This window comes from Camelus bactrianus, chromosome 10, assembly GCF_048773025.1.
Source record: "Camelus bactrianus isolate YW-2024 breed Bactrian camel chromosome 10, ASM4877302v1, whole genome shotgun sequence".
In the NCBI taxonomy this organism is placed as follows: Eukaryota; Metazoa; Chordata; class Mammalia; order Artiodactyla; family Camelidae; genus Camelus; species Camelus bactrianus.
The window spans coordinates 42,368,221-42,382,586 of NC_133548.1; the positions used below are offsets into that span (position 1 = coordinate 42,368,221).

At 32.7% G+C, this 14,366-nt stretch overlaps 1 protein-coding gene across 1 annotated transcript in view; it reads right to left on the bottom strand.

Moving 5' to 3' along the window:
• Nucleotides 1-14,366, bottom strand: part of IPO7 (importin 7) — a 39,542-nt gene that overhangs the window by 14,148 nt on the left and 11,028 nt on the right. Inside the window, exons 2-10 of the mRNA XM_010964884.3 lie at nucleotides 13,643-13,724; nucleotides 10,403-10,556; nucleotides 9,546-9,704; nucleotides 6,124-6,280; nucleotides 4,645-4,734; nucleotides 2,764-2,858; nucleotides 2,566-2,650; nucleotides 1,579-1,713; nucleotides 800-899 (exon numbers count right to left, since the gene is read on the bottom strand). Coding sequence (XP_010963186.1) covers nucleotides 800-899; nucleotides 1,579-1,713; nucleotides 2,566-2,650; nucleotides 2,764-2,858; nucleotides 4,645-4,734; nucleotides 6,124-6,280; nucleotides 9,546-9,704; nucleotides 10,403-10,556; nucleotides 13,643-13,724 — 1,057 coding nt within the window. The remainder of the gene's footprint in view (nucleotides 1-799; nucleotides 900-1,578; nucleotides 1,714-2,565; nucleotides 2,651-2,763; nucleotides 2,859-4,644; nucleotides 4,735-6,123; nucleotides 6,281-9,545; nucleotides 9,705-10,402; nucleotides 10,557-13,642; nucleotides 13,725-14,366) is intronic.

The window sequence follows — 14,366 nt, forward strand, 5'->3', positions numbered from 1 at the left end:
AGATGGGAGGAGGGTATAGCTCGAGTGGTAGAGTGCATGCTTAGCATACATGAGGTCCCAGGTTCAACCCCTAGTTACCTCCTCCAAAGATAAATAAATGAATAAACCTAAGTACCTCTCCCATAAAAAATATACAGAAAACCGTAACTTCAATTTCTTCAACAGACTTCACACAAGGTAAGTATGAAAATGAAGCCAGATCCCCATATAATTCTGCCAAAGCCTAATTCCTTGTCTTCCTTGTACAAATTAAATCTCAATCTATCAATTTCTCACAATGATTATTTTCTTTCATACAAAACCCTACTACTGTGAGAATTTTCACAATGGGGTCACAAAAGTACCAACTTCTAACAGTATGTAAGATTTTGGTAGGGGGAAGGACTAATACTCAACATTAGCCAAATTACAATTCTTTAGTTCCATGCAGAGATTCCATGTGACTCCAGCTTCCAGTATGCATCTTCTCAATTTCCACACACATGACCAAGGGATTCAGAAGTATAGTTTGGACACTTAGTGTTAGGGGTAACCTTGAATTTCTAACAGTTTTGGCATGTGCCAAAAGCACATTCAATATTTATAACTTAGTAACACTACTTGTGTTTGCTAAAAATGAAGATTATCATTATCAAATGCCATAACTAATGAATAGCTCCCCAAAAGTCTAAACAATGGATAAATTACATTAAAAACAAAAGATTTTTCAATACCATAGATGAGGACTTAATATTCAAGGTTTACTATCACAACCTTAACTACCTATATACTTGTTTCTAAAAGAGTGAAAATTCTTTACCAAACTTCATGCGTATATATTCATAAGGGTCTTCTTGCCAAAGTTCCTCATCAGCATCTGTGTAGCACATCAATGGGAAAATAACATCTTGGATAATGCCCTGGAATTTAAAAATTAAGAAAGTAACAACCTTAAGTGAGTCTTCAAATTTAAACCTTCAAATTTCTGTTAAAAGTGCTAAAACAAAAGTAATTCATTATGCGGTTTTATGTGTTATAGAGTTAAATGTGTTTCAAAGCTTAATATCAAACTTTAGTAAAGCATTTAATGCATTTTCAGATCAACTATCAGCATAAACACATTCTTACCCTCTGCAACACGTAATTATAAAATAACACATGTGCACATAGGTAGCAATTAAATATTCAAAAAAATATAATATGAAATTTTAGTCCATCAAATCCTACCGTTCCAAATAAAGCAAATAAACTACTCATAGAAATTATACGTAAGTCTATTATCCCTGAAATTAATCTGGTGAAATACTCCAAATTACATGACTAAAATGTTAACTAATCATGGTCCAACAGTCAGAACTTAAAGGCAAGTTTAAACATAAGAGTTTCAGATTAAAAGATAATCTGACTGCTCACAAAATACCTTTTCTAATGTTTGTCAAGGTGTTGCATCATTTTTCTATTATACTCAAAACAATTATCGAAACTAGACCGAGTAACACAATTCAACAAAAAATGAATTCTTTCCAACCTTCTTGCTAATTAATGTTATTTCTATTACATTTTCTAGAAAAACAGTTCAGATAGAAAATTATTTATTACTTGTATATGAGGCTTCAGATTCTTCCAGGTGAGAGCATGAGAAACTCCTTGATTAATATAGTTTAAGGTTTGTTGTAAAACTCGAGGAGCCATATATTGCTTCTCCTTGTACTGATATAACACCTTCAATAAAACCTTTGAAAAAAAATTTCTGATCAAAAACCAAAGTTCAAATAGTAAGTTTAACCACTTACAAGCCAGCAAAAATATATGACAATTACCCAGGTTATCGCCATAAAATTCACAACCATGTCCTTTCAAGAAATTATGTATCAGAGAACCGTATTTATTCCCAAGGTATTTAAACAAATTGAAGTAATATTGTGTGTCAAAGGACTAGCTTCTGATTAAGTATAAAAAGAAAAGAAAACCATATGCTACTTATTGAACATTCCACAACATGCTGAGACAGCACTTTATCGTTAAAATCAACTTCTAGGAAAATTTTACCCAAACCATTAACCTACTTATTTAAATGTCTGCCAACAGGTCTAATTTCCCTTGGTATTTCAGAATAGCAACTGTCAAAATGTAGTCTCAGAGGGTGTGACAGGTCAAAACTATTTTCATAATAATGCTAATGTTATTATGGGTTGAATCAGTGGCACCTCTGTTAAAAATACATACATACATACATAACATACATACCTAACTACCATCCCCCCCAAAATTAAAAACCACTTATTCTGTTAATATATAATAGGTTTATTATTATTTTAAAATAAATTAATACCATTAAATTTTGCTTCAATTTTTAATATGGTAAATATCACTAATTATAACCCACAAATGGAAACTTGTCAGGATTCTCAATAATTTAAGAGCATAAGGAGGTCCTGAGACCAAAAGCACTTGAGAATTACTGCAGGGTTCAAAATGTTAAAGACTGTTACATACAGTCTTTTGATGCCAAAGAAGCTAGAAGTAAGAAAGACAAATTAACCAGTAATGCCATGTTTCTACTTGGAAAAATTATCTTAATCTTACCTGTTGGACACCAACAGCAAACGCCTTCAGAAATACTTCAGCAAATTCATTATACTCCTTGGAAACATTGCCAGGACTTCCATATCTAAAAGAACATTAACATACCCATTATGTCTTTATAATGCTTTATATTAGCACTTATGAAACCAAATGCTTGAAAAAATAAACTTAAATCATCCTATACTGAAAAGAATTTACCTTTCAAAAAGCCTTGCTAAGATATGTAAAGCCCACTTCTTACATTTCCACCATGGTAATTCAGGTCTATCATCTTCTTCAACTTGAAGTGTTGCCTTTAAAGAGACATTTATTTAATGATAGTAAGAGATGATATAATCTAAAAGAACAGCATGAGGTGAGACAGATTCACAAAAACATTAAAGCTCCTCCAATGTCGGCCTTTCATAATAAAAGGCTAGATTTGGAAAAGTACAAAGCCTTATTTAAATATAAAGGGGACTTTCACTGCTTCACTACTTAGTTGCAAAGGACAAGACCACAAAAAGACTAATGTAAGAACATTCATAGCAGCCTTATTTGTAATACTAAAATCCTGAAACCACCCAGATGTCTATTAACTTGTAAATAAACTGTAGGACATCCATACAATGGAATACTACTTGGCAATAAAAAGGAACAAACTATCATAACACAACATGAATATACCATAAAGTATATTAAACAAAAGATGGCAGATACAAAAAATTATAAAAATTACCTTTATATTAGGTTCTAGAAAAGGTAAAATTAATCCATGGTGCTAGGAATCAGAATGGTGCTGATGGTAGGAATGACTAGACCCAGTCATGAGCAAACATTCTAGGTGATCATTACATGGATGCCTATGACTGTCATAACTCACCAAAATGTTTACTTATATATGCATCCTTATTATTATAAATTATAAGAAAAAAATATAAAATATAACTTTAAGTTAAATATGTACAGAAAATAACCAACCAAATTAGTTTCCTACGCAATGGGAGATGTCCTATTTATTTCTTCTGTATTTTCTTTAAGATAAAAGTTTGAGCAATAAACTACAAAACAGTAAGTTGGTCTCACTTATCCACTAATAAAGTTATGTTGGATAAATTACATAACCTTCCCATGTCTCTGTTTAAAATAAATTCAGAGGGATGTTTTTTGAAGATTAAATAAGTAAGGTATGTAAAAGAACTTAAAACACACTAGGTATTCAGGACTTGTAAATTCCCTACCTCTCTAGAAAACTAGGTTATATTGAAAAATTGTAGTTATTTTACGAATTGTCATTAATGTGGAAAAAATAGAGACAATTCTGTATATACTAAAGACCACTGAATTGTACACTTTGAAATGGTGAATGCTATAGTATGTGAGTTATATCTCTTTAAAGTTGTTATTTAAAAAGCAAATAACATTACTAACTACAAAGTTTGACCAACCTGTAAATCAAATTCTTCCCCTATTCATGTGTGCCTACCAAATTAGCAGGCTAAAATCTAGCTATGGGCTCTTTGTTTCTTTAATTTTTTTTATCGAATCTTTGTTTCTTTTTGAGATATAATTGATATATAACATTGCATTAGTTTAGGGTGTACAACATGATTTAATGTCTGTATATACTGTGAAATGATTACCACAGTAAATTTCAGGAGATGGTCAAAAGGTACAAACTTCCAGTTAGATAAAAAAGTTCTGAGAATGTAATGTACAACATGGTGACTGTAGTTAACAATACTGTATTATTTATCTGAAGGTTGCTAAGTGAGTAGAGATCTTAAAAGTTCTCATCACAAGAAAAAAAGTTGTGTCAGGTGATACATGTTATGAACTAAATTAAAAACTGAAGAAAAGAGAATTACGATGGAATAAACAAAGATACAAGCACTTAAATAACGTAAGAAATAACCCTTTACAATTTTTCACTTAGTATATGCACATATGTAAACACATGAAAGGTTTTCTCTTTAAAAAATCTGCATCACAAATTATAAGTTCATAAAGAATGTAATAGTAAACAAATGTCAGTTAAAATTCTCAAAAGGTAACTAAATATTTATGTTTAATGATACAAGAGAACACACAGAGACTTACATTAGGTACATCCCTGTTCACAACAGTCTTTAAAATTTCTATCCATTCTGTCAGGTTCTGTTGGTTTATCAGCTCCAGTGGTAGTGTATACTAAATTAAAATCAAGAGTCAATTATTTTTAGACCCTTACAAAAGAAAATCCAACTTTCTTTTAGTCTTCACAAAATCTACAAAAAGTACTTCATTCAACTCGCATTTCCTGTTTCTAGTACATAAGCAAATTTCTCATCTGGCTGATATGGTTTGTTATCTACAATGTAAACTGTGGCAAAGGCAGTAGGCATCCTTGTCTTATTCCCAAATTACTGGAAATGTATCTTATTTTTACCATTAGGTATGGTATTTAATGTGGATTTCTAGGGAACATCTTTTATCAAGATAAGGAAATTTCTATTCTAGTATTCTTAGAGTTTTTCTTAAAAGCAGGCTCATAAAATTAATATACTACTTAGGATTTTAGGACCTCTATTTTCACAAATGAGACAGGACTATATTTGAATTCAGGATATGCTAGCCTCAAAAAATTAAGTGGGTCCTATGCCGTAGAACAATTAATAAAAAACTTATTTTTATAATCTAAAAGTTGTGATTCTACCAGGGGAAAAAAGGCTAACAGTATAGATACTGTCTATCCAAATCACTTTTAAATAATTAAATAAGAAAGAGCCATTAGGGAGATATTAGATTATCTTTAAAGATCTAGCAAAGACATGAAAAATCCAACCAAACAGTGGAGTGAGTCAGTTATAATAATTTTAGTGGAAGTAAAGTCACAGGTCTATTTTAAATGAGATTTTAAAAAATAAGTAATAATATGAAATGAACCAAAGTCCTCGTAGAAGAGATGAATATTTTTATGCCTTATAAGGCACAAAAAGAACCAGAATTTTAATCTTAGTCAAAAACTCTGTTTCATAAGTAATTACAGTCCACTGCAAATATAGATACAACAATTTCCTTAGTGGGATCTTTTATCCCAGGAAGATTTAAAACAAGGTACAAAGATAATAAAGCCCATTACTGTGTACCAGTCAAGTCACAGTGTTAGTTATTTTTGTGTTAAGCTCAGGAATAGGTTTTGTAATAATTGGGACAATCTCTGTATATTTGGCATATCAGAGCAAATGTACGACGTAAACTCTAATTGAGTAACTGATTTTCAGACTCGTGAACTCTTAAGGTTGAAAGATAAAAATTTTTTACTAATTTTGTAAACAGTGTTGGATAGTTTAAGAGAATTTAAGATTAACCATTTATTTATAATTTAAGGTTTATTAGAGTTGTTTCTGTATTCGGGAAAGTGTGCTTGGTTAGACTTTTAATGTATTTATAATTTTCGCAATTTATATCTAATTAGCAAATCATTCACTTAATTTAGTTTTTCAAATGAAATTATTCAGATGCTGAAATTCTTTATCATTGTTCAAGGTGGCAAATGATAGGCTGACTTTTTATGTAAAAACTACTTTATAAAATTACCTGAACAAGGGCATAGAAGATCTTGAAAATCTGTTTCTGGATGAGGACAGACTGATCAGATTGATCAGAAAGAAGCTGAATAAATCGGTCCTTCAGAACTGGCAGGAAATGCTGCATTGCCGCTACCAATGGACTCCGTTCCTCTGGTTTCTTATACCTTTGGGTAGGAATACAAACTAATTCTGTGAGAATTTACTCACAATTTTACTTACATATTTATGACATATAAACTTAAACTATTTGTCTGTTCATACAAATATAAGCAAATACTTCCTAAGCAACTTTATACTCCTAGAAAGAAAAAGAAAAACCTATGGAATCAAACCACAAGCAAAAGCAACTTGAGAAAAACCTCAAATAATAACAATATCTTAAGTTTACTGAGCATTTATTATGAGGTAAATACTCTTTAAGGTCCCATTAGTATCCTCACCCCTGTAGCAGAGGAAACTGAAGCACAGAGAAGTTAAGTATCTTTCCCAGTGTATACGTCTAGGTATGAACCTCAGCGGCTTCAGGATCTGCCCTGTTAACCACTTCACTATGCTCTAACTATGAATAGTGATACAACTGAGAAACTACAATAATATGGCTTTTAAACATTAGCAGCTTATCAATATGAAACAGATTATATATTATCATCGTTAAATAAATTACTTATCAAGAGCATTAAGGCAGAAGTGGCATCTATAAAGCAGATATTCTACTTCGAAAAGCAGTATAAATCAGTTTTTTTGTAACCTTTTTGGCAACAAAACCTGATCTCAACAGGCTATTTATGATCTCTATTTATCCCATTTTGGAGTGAATATTCACATATTTTATAGCAGATATAATAATGTGTTTGACCTCTGGGTACTGGTACGGTACATTTCAATATGAGTGTTACACAACATGTATTATGTGAACCTTCTGATTACCTTTTCAGAAAAATCCTGAATTCTGAATCACATTTTGCTCCAAGGATATGGGTAAAGAATTGCTGACTAACTGAGACACTCCCCCATATAGATTCCAGAGCATTTTAACAGTAATGTTAAAAGGTCTATTGTTTGTTTGTTTTTAATTTTAAAATAATTGGTTTTCCCTACCAGCCTCCAGTTTTATCTACTGGTAGCTTTTCTGAAGGGAGAAAATGTCAAAAATTGAATATCTGAGAACACTTTTAAAAGGTTAAAGTACGCTCTTAAAAGGCTTGATTCTTTTTTCTTACTGGCTGAAATGAGAACCGGAGTAAACTTCTAAGAATAAAAAACACCAAGAGAAATGTTCACACTAATAATGATTAATATTATTAAACAATTAACTGACAGATTGTTTTAAATATTATTTTAGTGTACTGAGAAATTACACCTAGCATACATTTTGAAAGGTTATCTGTACATTTCTTTCAGTCAATAAAACAAAAACAATTTACAAAAGGAAGCCATTTGTACTTCCAACCTGATTAGACAAAGTATATTAATTATTGACAAAACTTCCTTTTAACAATAAAGTGAGAACTATATGATACTATGCACCTCTCTCTGTTATCCAACCCAGGTGATTACCCACATTAAGAGGGTTTGAATGCCCATTCCATGTTGGACATTCTTCTTTCCTACCTCCTTCTCTACACTGAGTAGTGGACTGGAAGTTGAGTGGTTACTAGTTGCTAATCCAGACTAATGGGTATGAAAGTAATTTATGGAAGAAAACAAATACTATTCCATAAGACCTGCAAGTTTCTGAAAGCATGAAAATGTGACACTTTAAAAGCGTACTACCACAAGACAGTTTGTCAATCTGGTGAACCATGCTCATAGGAAATTCTCAAATACTAGCCCATCGCTTTTCCATTTAAAAAAAAGTCAATGCTTCATCAGTATCTGAAAGATCATATGCAAATTCCCCATCGTGGCATTCAAAATTCTCTTTTTAACACGATCCCAACTTACCAATCCAAAATGATCCCAATCTCTCAACAAAAGTTATCCATGCCATTTAGTGGTCTCCTCACTACCCACTACGAACAGTGTATCATTTCTACCTCTGTACCTTTCTTACTTTGTTCATACTGCTCTGTGTGGTGTGACATGCCTTCCTCTTCAAATGTTCCTTCTATGCTCCTTCAACTGACAAGCATTTCCTGAGGATCTATGCTCCTGAAGGCCACCACAACTTTCAATTTCTCCATGAATTTTCTTAGAAATGCTTCAGTCCACACAGATCCCTTGTGAAAACCTTGTGCTCCACAATCAAACACTGGCTGAAAATGAACTGGAATTCCAATACTGTAGCAGCCTCCTATGTCTCCCATTTAAAAAAAATGCCTGTCACACTCTCTCCTGCTAAGATTATAGGACAGGAGAGACTTGAACCTCCTCGATGACAATGACAGCTTATTACCATTATTCTCTCTCATTTTGGTCACTCACTTACCAGAACTACAACAACTGGCACTCTGACAGAGGTTGGAGCAACAGCTGGAACATTCCTTAGCAGGAAGATGGGTAGCTGGTGGGAACACAAGAAAACACCAGTACCAGTGCTGTAAATGGTATATTTCTCTCCTGCTCAGAACAAAAGCAGCAGTTCATCAGCCACTTTGAGTTAGGACCCAAAAAGGGTGTCGGAGGCTAACTACAAGTCCCAGAATTAGAGGGCTCACAATGGCATCTGTGTAGCTGTTAGAACTGGAAATAAAGTCACCATCATGGTGTAAATGTTCCTTCCTCATAATTTTCTATCAAAACTTTCAAGTGCCTACCAATTTCACCACGTTCACCATATACTTAAGAGAAAATCTCTGCAACATCTGGCTTACTACTTTTAGTACTATACCTCAACTTTCAAGGTTCGATTTTTTTCTGGTCCCTAAACCCAGGTCTAAAATGATCCCTAAATCTTTCTTACCAATACTACTTACGTGAACTATAATTTACTCAAATATGCAAACACAGAAGCAGGTGACTATGAATCCTTCAAACACAATGATTAAAACTGATCATTGAAATCCCCATATTCTTCTTAAAGAATTCTAAGTAGGTTCTTGAAACTTATCAAGAACCCAAATTAAGATAAAAATCACAGAAAGTCAGAAATAATAACTCTAATGTTCAATGTATTCGGGGGGGGGGAAGCTTATCTTTAGGCCTTTTCAAGCACAAACTTAGGAGCCCATATTGAGGAGCTAGAGATAACCTGGGTTTTGAATAGGGAAACAAATAATGTTTAAGGAAAAAGGGCACAAGGAGTTTCATAGTTGAATCAACAGAAAAGACTGCAGAATCAGAAGAATACTATTTCAAAAGAAAATACAATTAAAATCAACATGTAATTCACTAATTTTAATATATATAAGATGTTCAAACCAATTAGCTTAAATCTCCCAAGCTTTTTCCACTTCTTAAAACTCTACAGGAATTGAGAGGGACACTTACTCATAATTTTTCACAAGCTGATAGAGGCAAAGAAGAATGCCTAGCCAACATGCACTGTTATCAGACTGAAGATAAAAGCCAATTTTGTCCACAATGGCAGTCCAGCGACTTGGATAATCATGTTTGATGATATGATGAATGCACGTAGTAAGCTGTACCCTGAAATTCAAAAATAAACAATAAGGAGGAAGAAATGTTACCTAGATAAAGTTTTGCTAATTCACACAAAGAAAAAGGTTGTTTAGAAAAAACAGGTCACTGAGCAAAAACTGTCACTACCAATTTAAAAGAAACCCAACAAATGTTACAAATGAAGGTAATTTTATTTTCCACACCTATCACCAACTGAGAAGTTCCACTTAGAACTTCAACTATTCTCATTAAAAATTCTATAAAATCATGTAAAAAACAAGAACTTTCAAATATCAAAAGGCCATACAAGGGGGAGGGTATAGCTCAAGTGGTAGAGCACACGCTTAGCATGCATGAGGTCCTGGGTTCAATTCCCAGTACCTCTTCTAAAAACAAATAAACAAACCTAATTACCCTCTCACCCCACCCCCAAAAAAGACCATCCACTATAAAGTATATGACAGCATTCTATAACTTTCTATACCTCCTTTCATCTGCTCAAAATATGTTTCACAAGTTTTACATGAAGTTTAAAGTTTTTGGTTTTATAATGTAAAATTAAATTGCAGTAAGAAAACAAAAGAATTCTCCTGTAACAGCATTTATTAAGTTTTCTGCTACAAAAATGACAGGTTTTTATGTTTCGAAAATACCTCCTTCTACACCTCCCAAACCATGCAAATTACATACCTGCAACAATAGTTAAGTTTAAAATATATACATACCTGATGAGCTCAGGAGAGTGGATAATGGCTTCTACAATATTTTCTCGAATACAATGTCTATCTTCTTCTGGAATAGTATAAGGGGATATGTCCCCTGGTGCTGTTTCCCGATCAGGCCAATACTGTGTTATCATATTTTTCAAATAGATAACACCTAAAATATAGATCAGTTTGACAAAAGTGTATTTACTGTGAAAGAACTGTGAATATCCCTGTGTCCACACTTCAATATATTTCTTTCAGACCAGCCATTGCTAGTAAAATTATTCTTTTGAAAATCAAAATACTGCATTCTATTATTTTAAAAGTTTATAATCAAAACAAATTTAATGCTCAGCTACAATAATCACTCACAAAGTTATTAAATGTATAGCCTAAGAGATCCTGCAAGTAAACACACTATGAACAAAACTTTTTATATCCCATTTTATATCCCATTTATACATAATATTTTTCATCTGTTTTCCATAGGAAAGCAATTTAATTTTACCAAATCCATTTTCTAAATGAAGCCTCTAAAAACAAAACCACATACACATACTGATAGTTTCTCTAATTAATAACCCTGCTATGTAGGCTGAATGTTTGTGGCCCCCCAAATTCATACTGAAACCCTAACCCCCAATGTGATGCAGGGATGAGGCCTCTGGTAGGTGATCAGGTAATGAGGGCTCTGTCCTCATGAATGGGATTAACGCCCGTGTACGAGACACCCCGGAGAACGTCCTCCCCTCTACCACACAAGGTTCTGTGAAATTCCCAAAGCCTCCACCTTAGACTCCCAGCCTCCTGCTGTGTGTAAGCCATAAAGTCTACAGTATTCTGTCACAGCAGAGTGACCAAGACACATAATGGCTGTCCTTTTTATCACAGAAAAACTACAGTCTAGACTATAAATCTAAGCCTTTCAATCATACACCACAATCACACCACTTTAAATTCATGTTACTTTATGGCAGAATTAGCTGTGTTCAGAAATTAAAGATTACTATTTTCTTTCAGTCCTCATACTGCCATCCTGTACATCACTAATTAACTCTGACTGAACTAACTTGCTAACAATGCTTTTTACCCAGCCTTCTCCACCCAAATGAGATTCCTCAATCACAGATGTACAGGGTGTACAGGAAAGGGAAATTATTCAAAATTAACTAATTCCTAAATTCTGCAAAACATTGACTCTTCTCTGATTAGTAATTAACTCTTACCTGGAGTCCTGTATCTATTCAAATAAGAGTAACTGATATAATTACGATTCTTATATTCTATTTTGCTTTATCTTGGAAATTAAAATACCCCATCTTATAGCATTTCAAAAAAATTGTAACTACAGATTAAAATAACCTTCAACAAAAGCTTTAAGATAAACCACATCTACAGTAAAGAACACTGACTCAGTATGTGGAACTGACTTATTTCAAATTAATACCATTTTATTCTTTAGCTCCAAAACAGAACGAAGATAAATTAAGACTTGATACAGCCCCTATGTCTTCCAGATACAGCCTCTGAGTATTTCTATCATAATGCACAAAGGAATTGGCTATATATACTTTATACAATTTTGATTCAGTATTTTAAAAATTATTTGGTCCAACAAAACACATAAATAAGTGAGAAGTGCACTGCAAGAATCTCATGATTCAGTCTACTCCATCCAGAATGCTTGAACTCTGCTACAAAGACCGAACGAATCTTTCAAACTCTAGCAGATGAAACCACCATACGCTATGCACTACAGAGTATCATTCTACTATTACAAGAATGTAATTTTTAAAGTAATGATTGTATTTTTAAAATCTAGACCAATTCCATAGTTTGGCTGCTTCTGGTTTTTGTACATACTAATAAACAACTTTCTAGTGGAATTTAATTTTACTAACACACATAATCAAGTCTCTAACGTGTTAAGGATCCCTCATAAAAGCCAAACACTTTCAACATTTTAGTAAAAATTCGAGATTTAAAGGCAAAAATTCTTATCTAAAAAAAATAAATGGGAAAATGTCAACTTCATTAGTTAAAAGAAATGATAGTTAAGATAATCACAATAACCTTATCCTATTTAATGAGAAAATTTTTTTAAAGATTTACTGCTGACCAGGGTCCAGTGAAATTACTGAATTTTATGGGCACAAAAAAATGTTCCATTTTCATGCTACTTATATACCAATTAAAAAAATCATAAGCAACTTATATTCATTTATTCATTTACTGAGTATCTTCAGTGTGTCAGGCAATACTTTAGGCACTGGGAATACAATAGTTAATCAAACAGACCTGAGATTAAACTGAGAAATGGTTCACTGGCACATTATGGTTAATTATTGAGCCATTAAAATATACATTTTAAGACTAACACTATGTAAAGGAAAATGATTATTATACATTAAATAAAGAAAGCAAGGGAAAAAAATTTTTAACAAAATTGGTATAGGGAAAAAGTACAGGAAGAAACAACCCCAGAATATAACTGGCGTTTCTAGAATAGTGAAGTTATTGGCACTTTATATTTCCTACTGCTAATAAATTAAGTAACAAGACATTAAAGATGTGAATTACATTATTCTTCAGACTAACAGATAATATCAGAAGTAGTATGCCACATGTTCATAGATTTCATTTGATACTCAATATCTTATTAAAACTGGAACTAAGAAATGGTGCCTTTTATTTTTCTATTTTCAGATTCTTTTCCATTATAGCTATTACATGAAACTGAATAGTTTTCTGTGCTATACAGTAGGTCTTTGTTGTTTATCTATTTTATATATAATAATGTGTATCTGTTAATCTCAAAACTCTAATTTATCCCTCCCTCTCCTTTCCCCTTTGGTAACCAGTTTGTTTTCTATGTCCACGAGTCAGAAATAGTACCTTTTAAATAGTTAAAACAAAACAGTAATAGCAAATAGCAATAAGGAACAATTGCATTAAAAAAGGTTTCTATCTTAGAATCATCCATCATGGAAGGAAATAGGGGATAGTGAGAATCTTTTAATAAACCCCCTCAAATTCTTTCCAGCTTCTTTTTCAATTCAATGAAATATCACATTCCTTTAAACTCTGCCACCAAATGTCAAGGCACTTGCAGCAGCTTGTAGTAAACACATGAGGGCAAACCAATGTTTAGGAAGGAGAATCACTGAAGGGCCTTTAAAGATACTTCTGCTATTCAACTGTGAACCTTTTAAACAATATTATTTACATACATCAAACAAGATAATTCAGAAAACTTGCCTGCCTGTCTCACAGGTAAATCCAGTTGTTCCGACATAGTAATCTGAAGCAGTGTTGAAACAAAATTCAGAGACTTGTGTGCCTACAAACAAAAACATTTTAAATTTCTTAAAGTAAATATTCACAGTACTCTATTTCATGACTTGTCTAGTACAAAAGGCTCTCCTCCACAAGTTGGTCCCAGCCTTACTTTTTATCACTCATGTATAAGGAACTCAAAAAAATTCAGTAACCGAACTCCTAAAACTTTCAGATGTTTGTATTTGCCTGATACCACTGCATTTTCCATTTATCCCAGTTGGCATCCTTAACCTACACAGGTGGCAGCAGTTTAAAAACACTGACTTCTGTGATAACCTATTTTCCCACTTGAGTAATAATTTCTCCATAGAGACGTTCTATTAAGTAGCTAGACAAAAACTAAATCAGTAAAACTTAATAGCCTGAGGGGTGGTTCCCAAAGTGCTAATAATGCTTTATTTCTTTATATGGCTATTTTATAAAAGTGTATAGTTTGTGAAAATTAATCAGCTATACCCTCATGATCACTTTTCTGCATGCACGTTACAGTTCAATAGAATATTAACAATGAACAGCTTTGAACATACAGTAAAAGTAGGATACAAACTATATCATGATCATTTAGGAAGTATATTTATATGAATATGCAATGCAACATATACAGAAAAGAATGAAATACACCAAAAATGCCAGTAAGTTATAT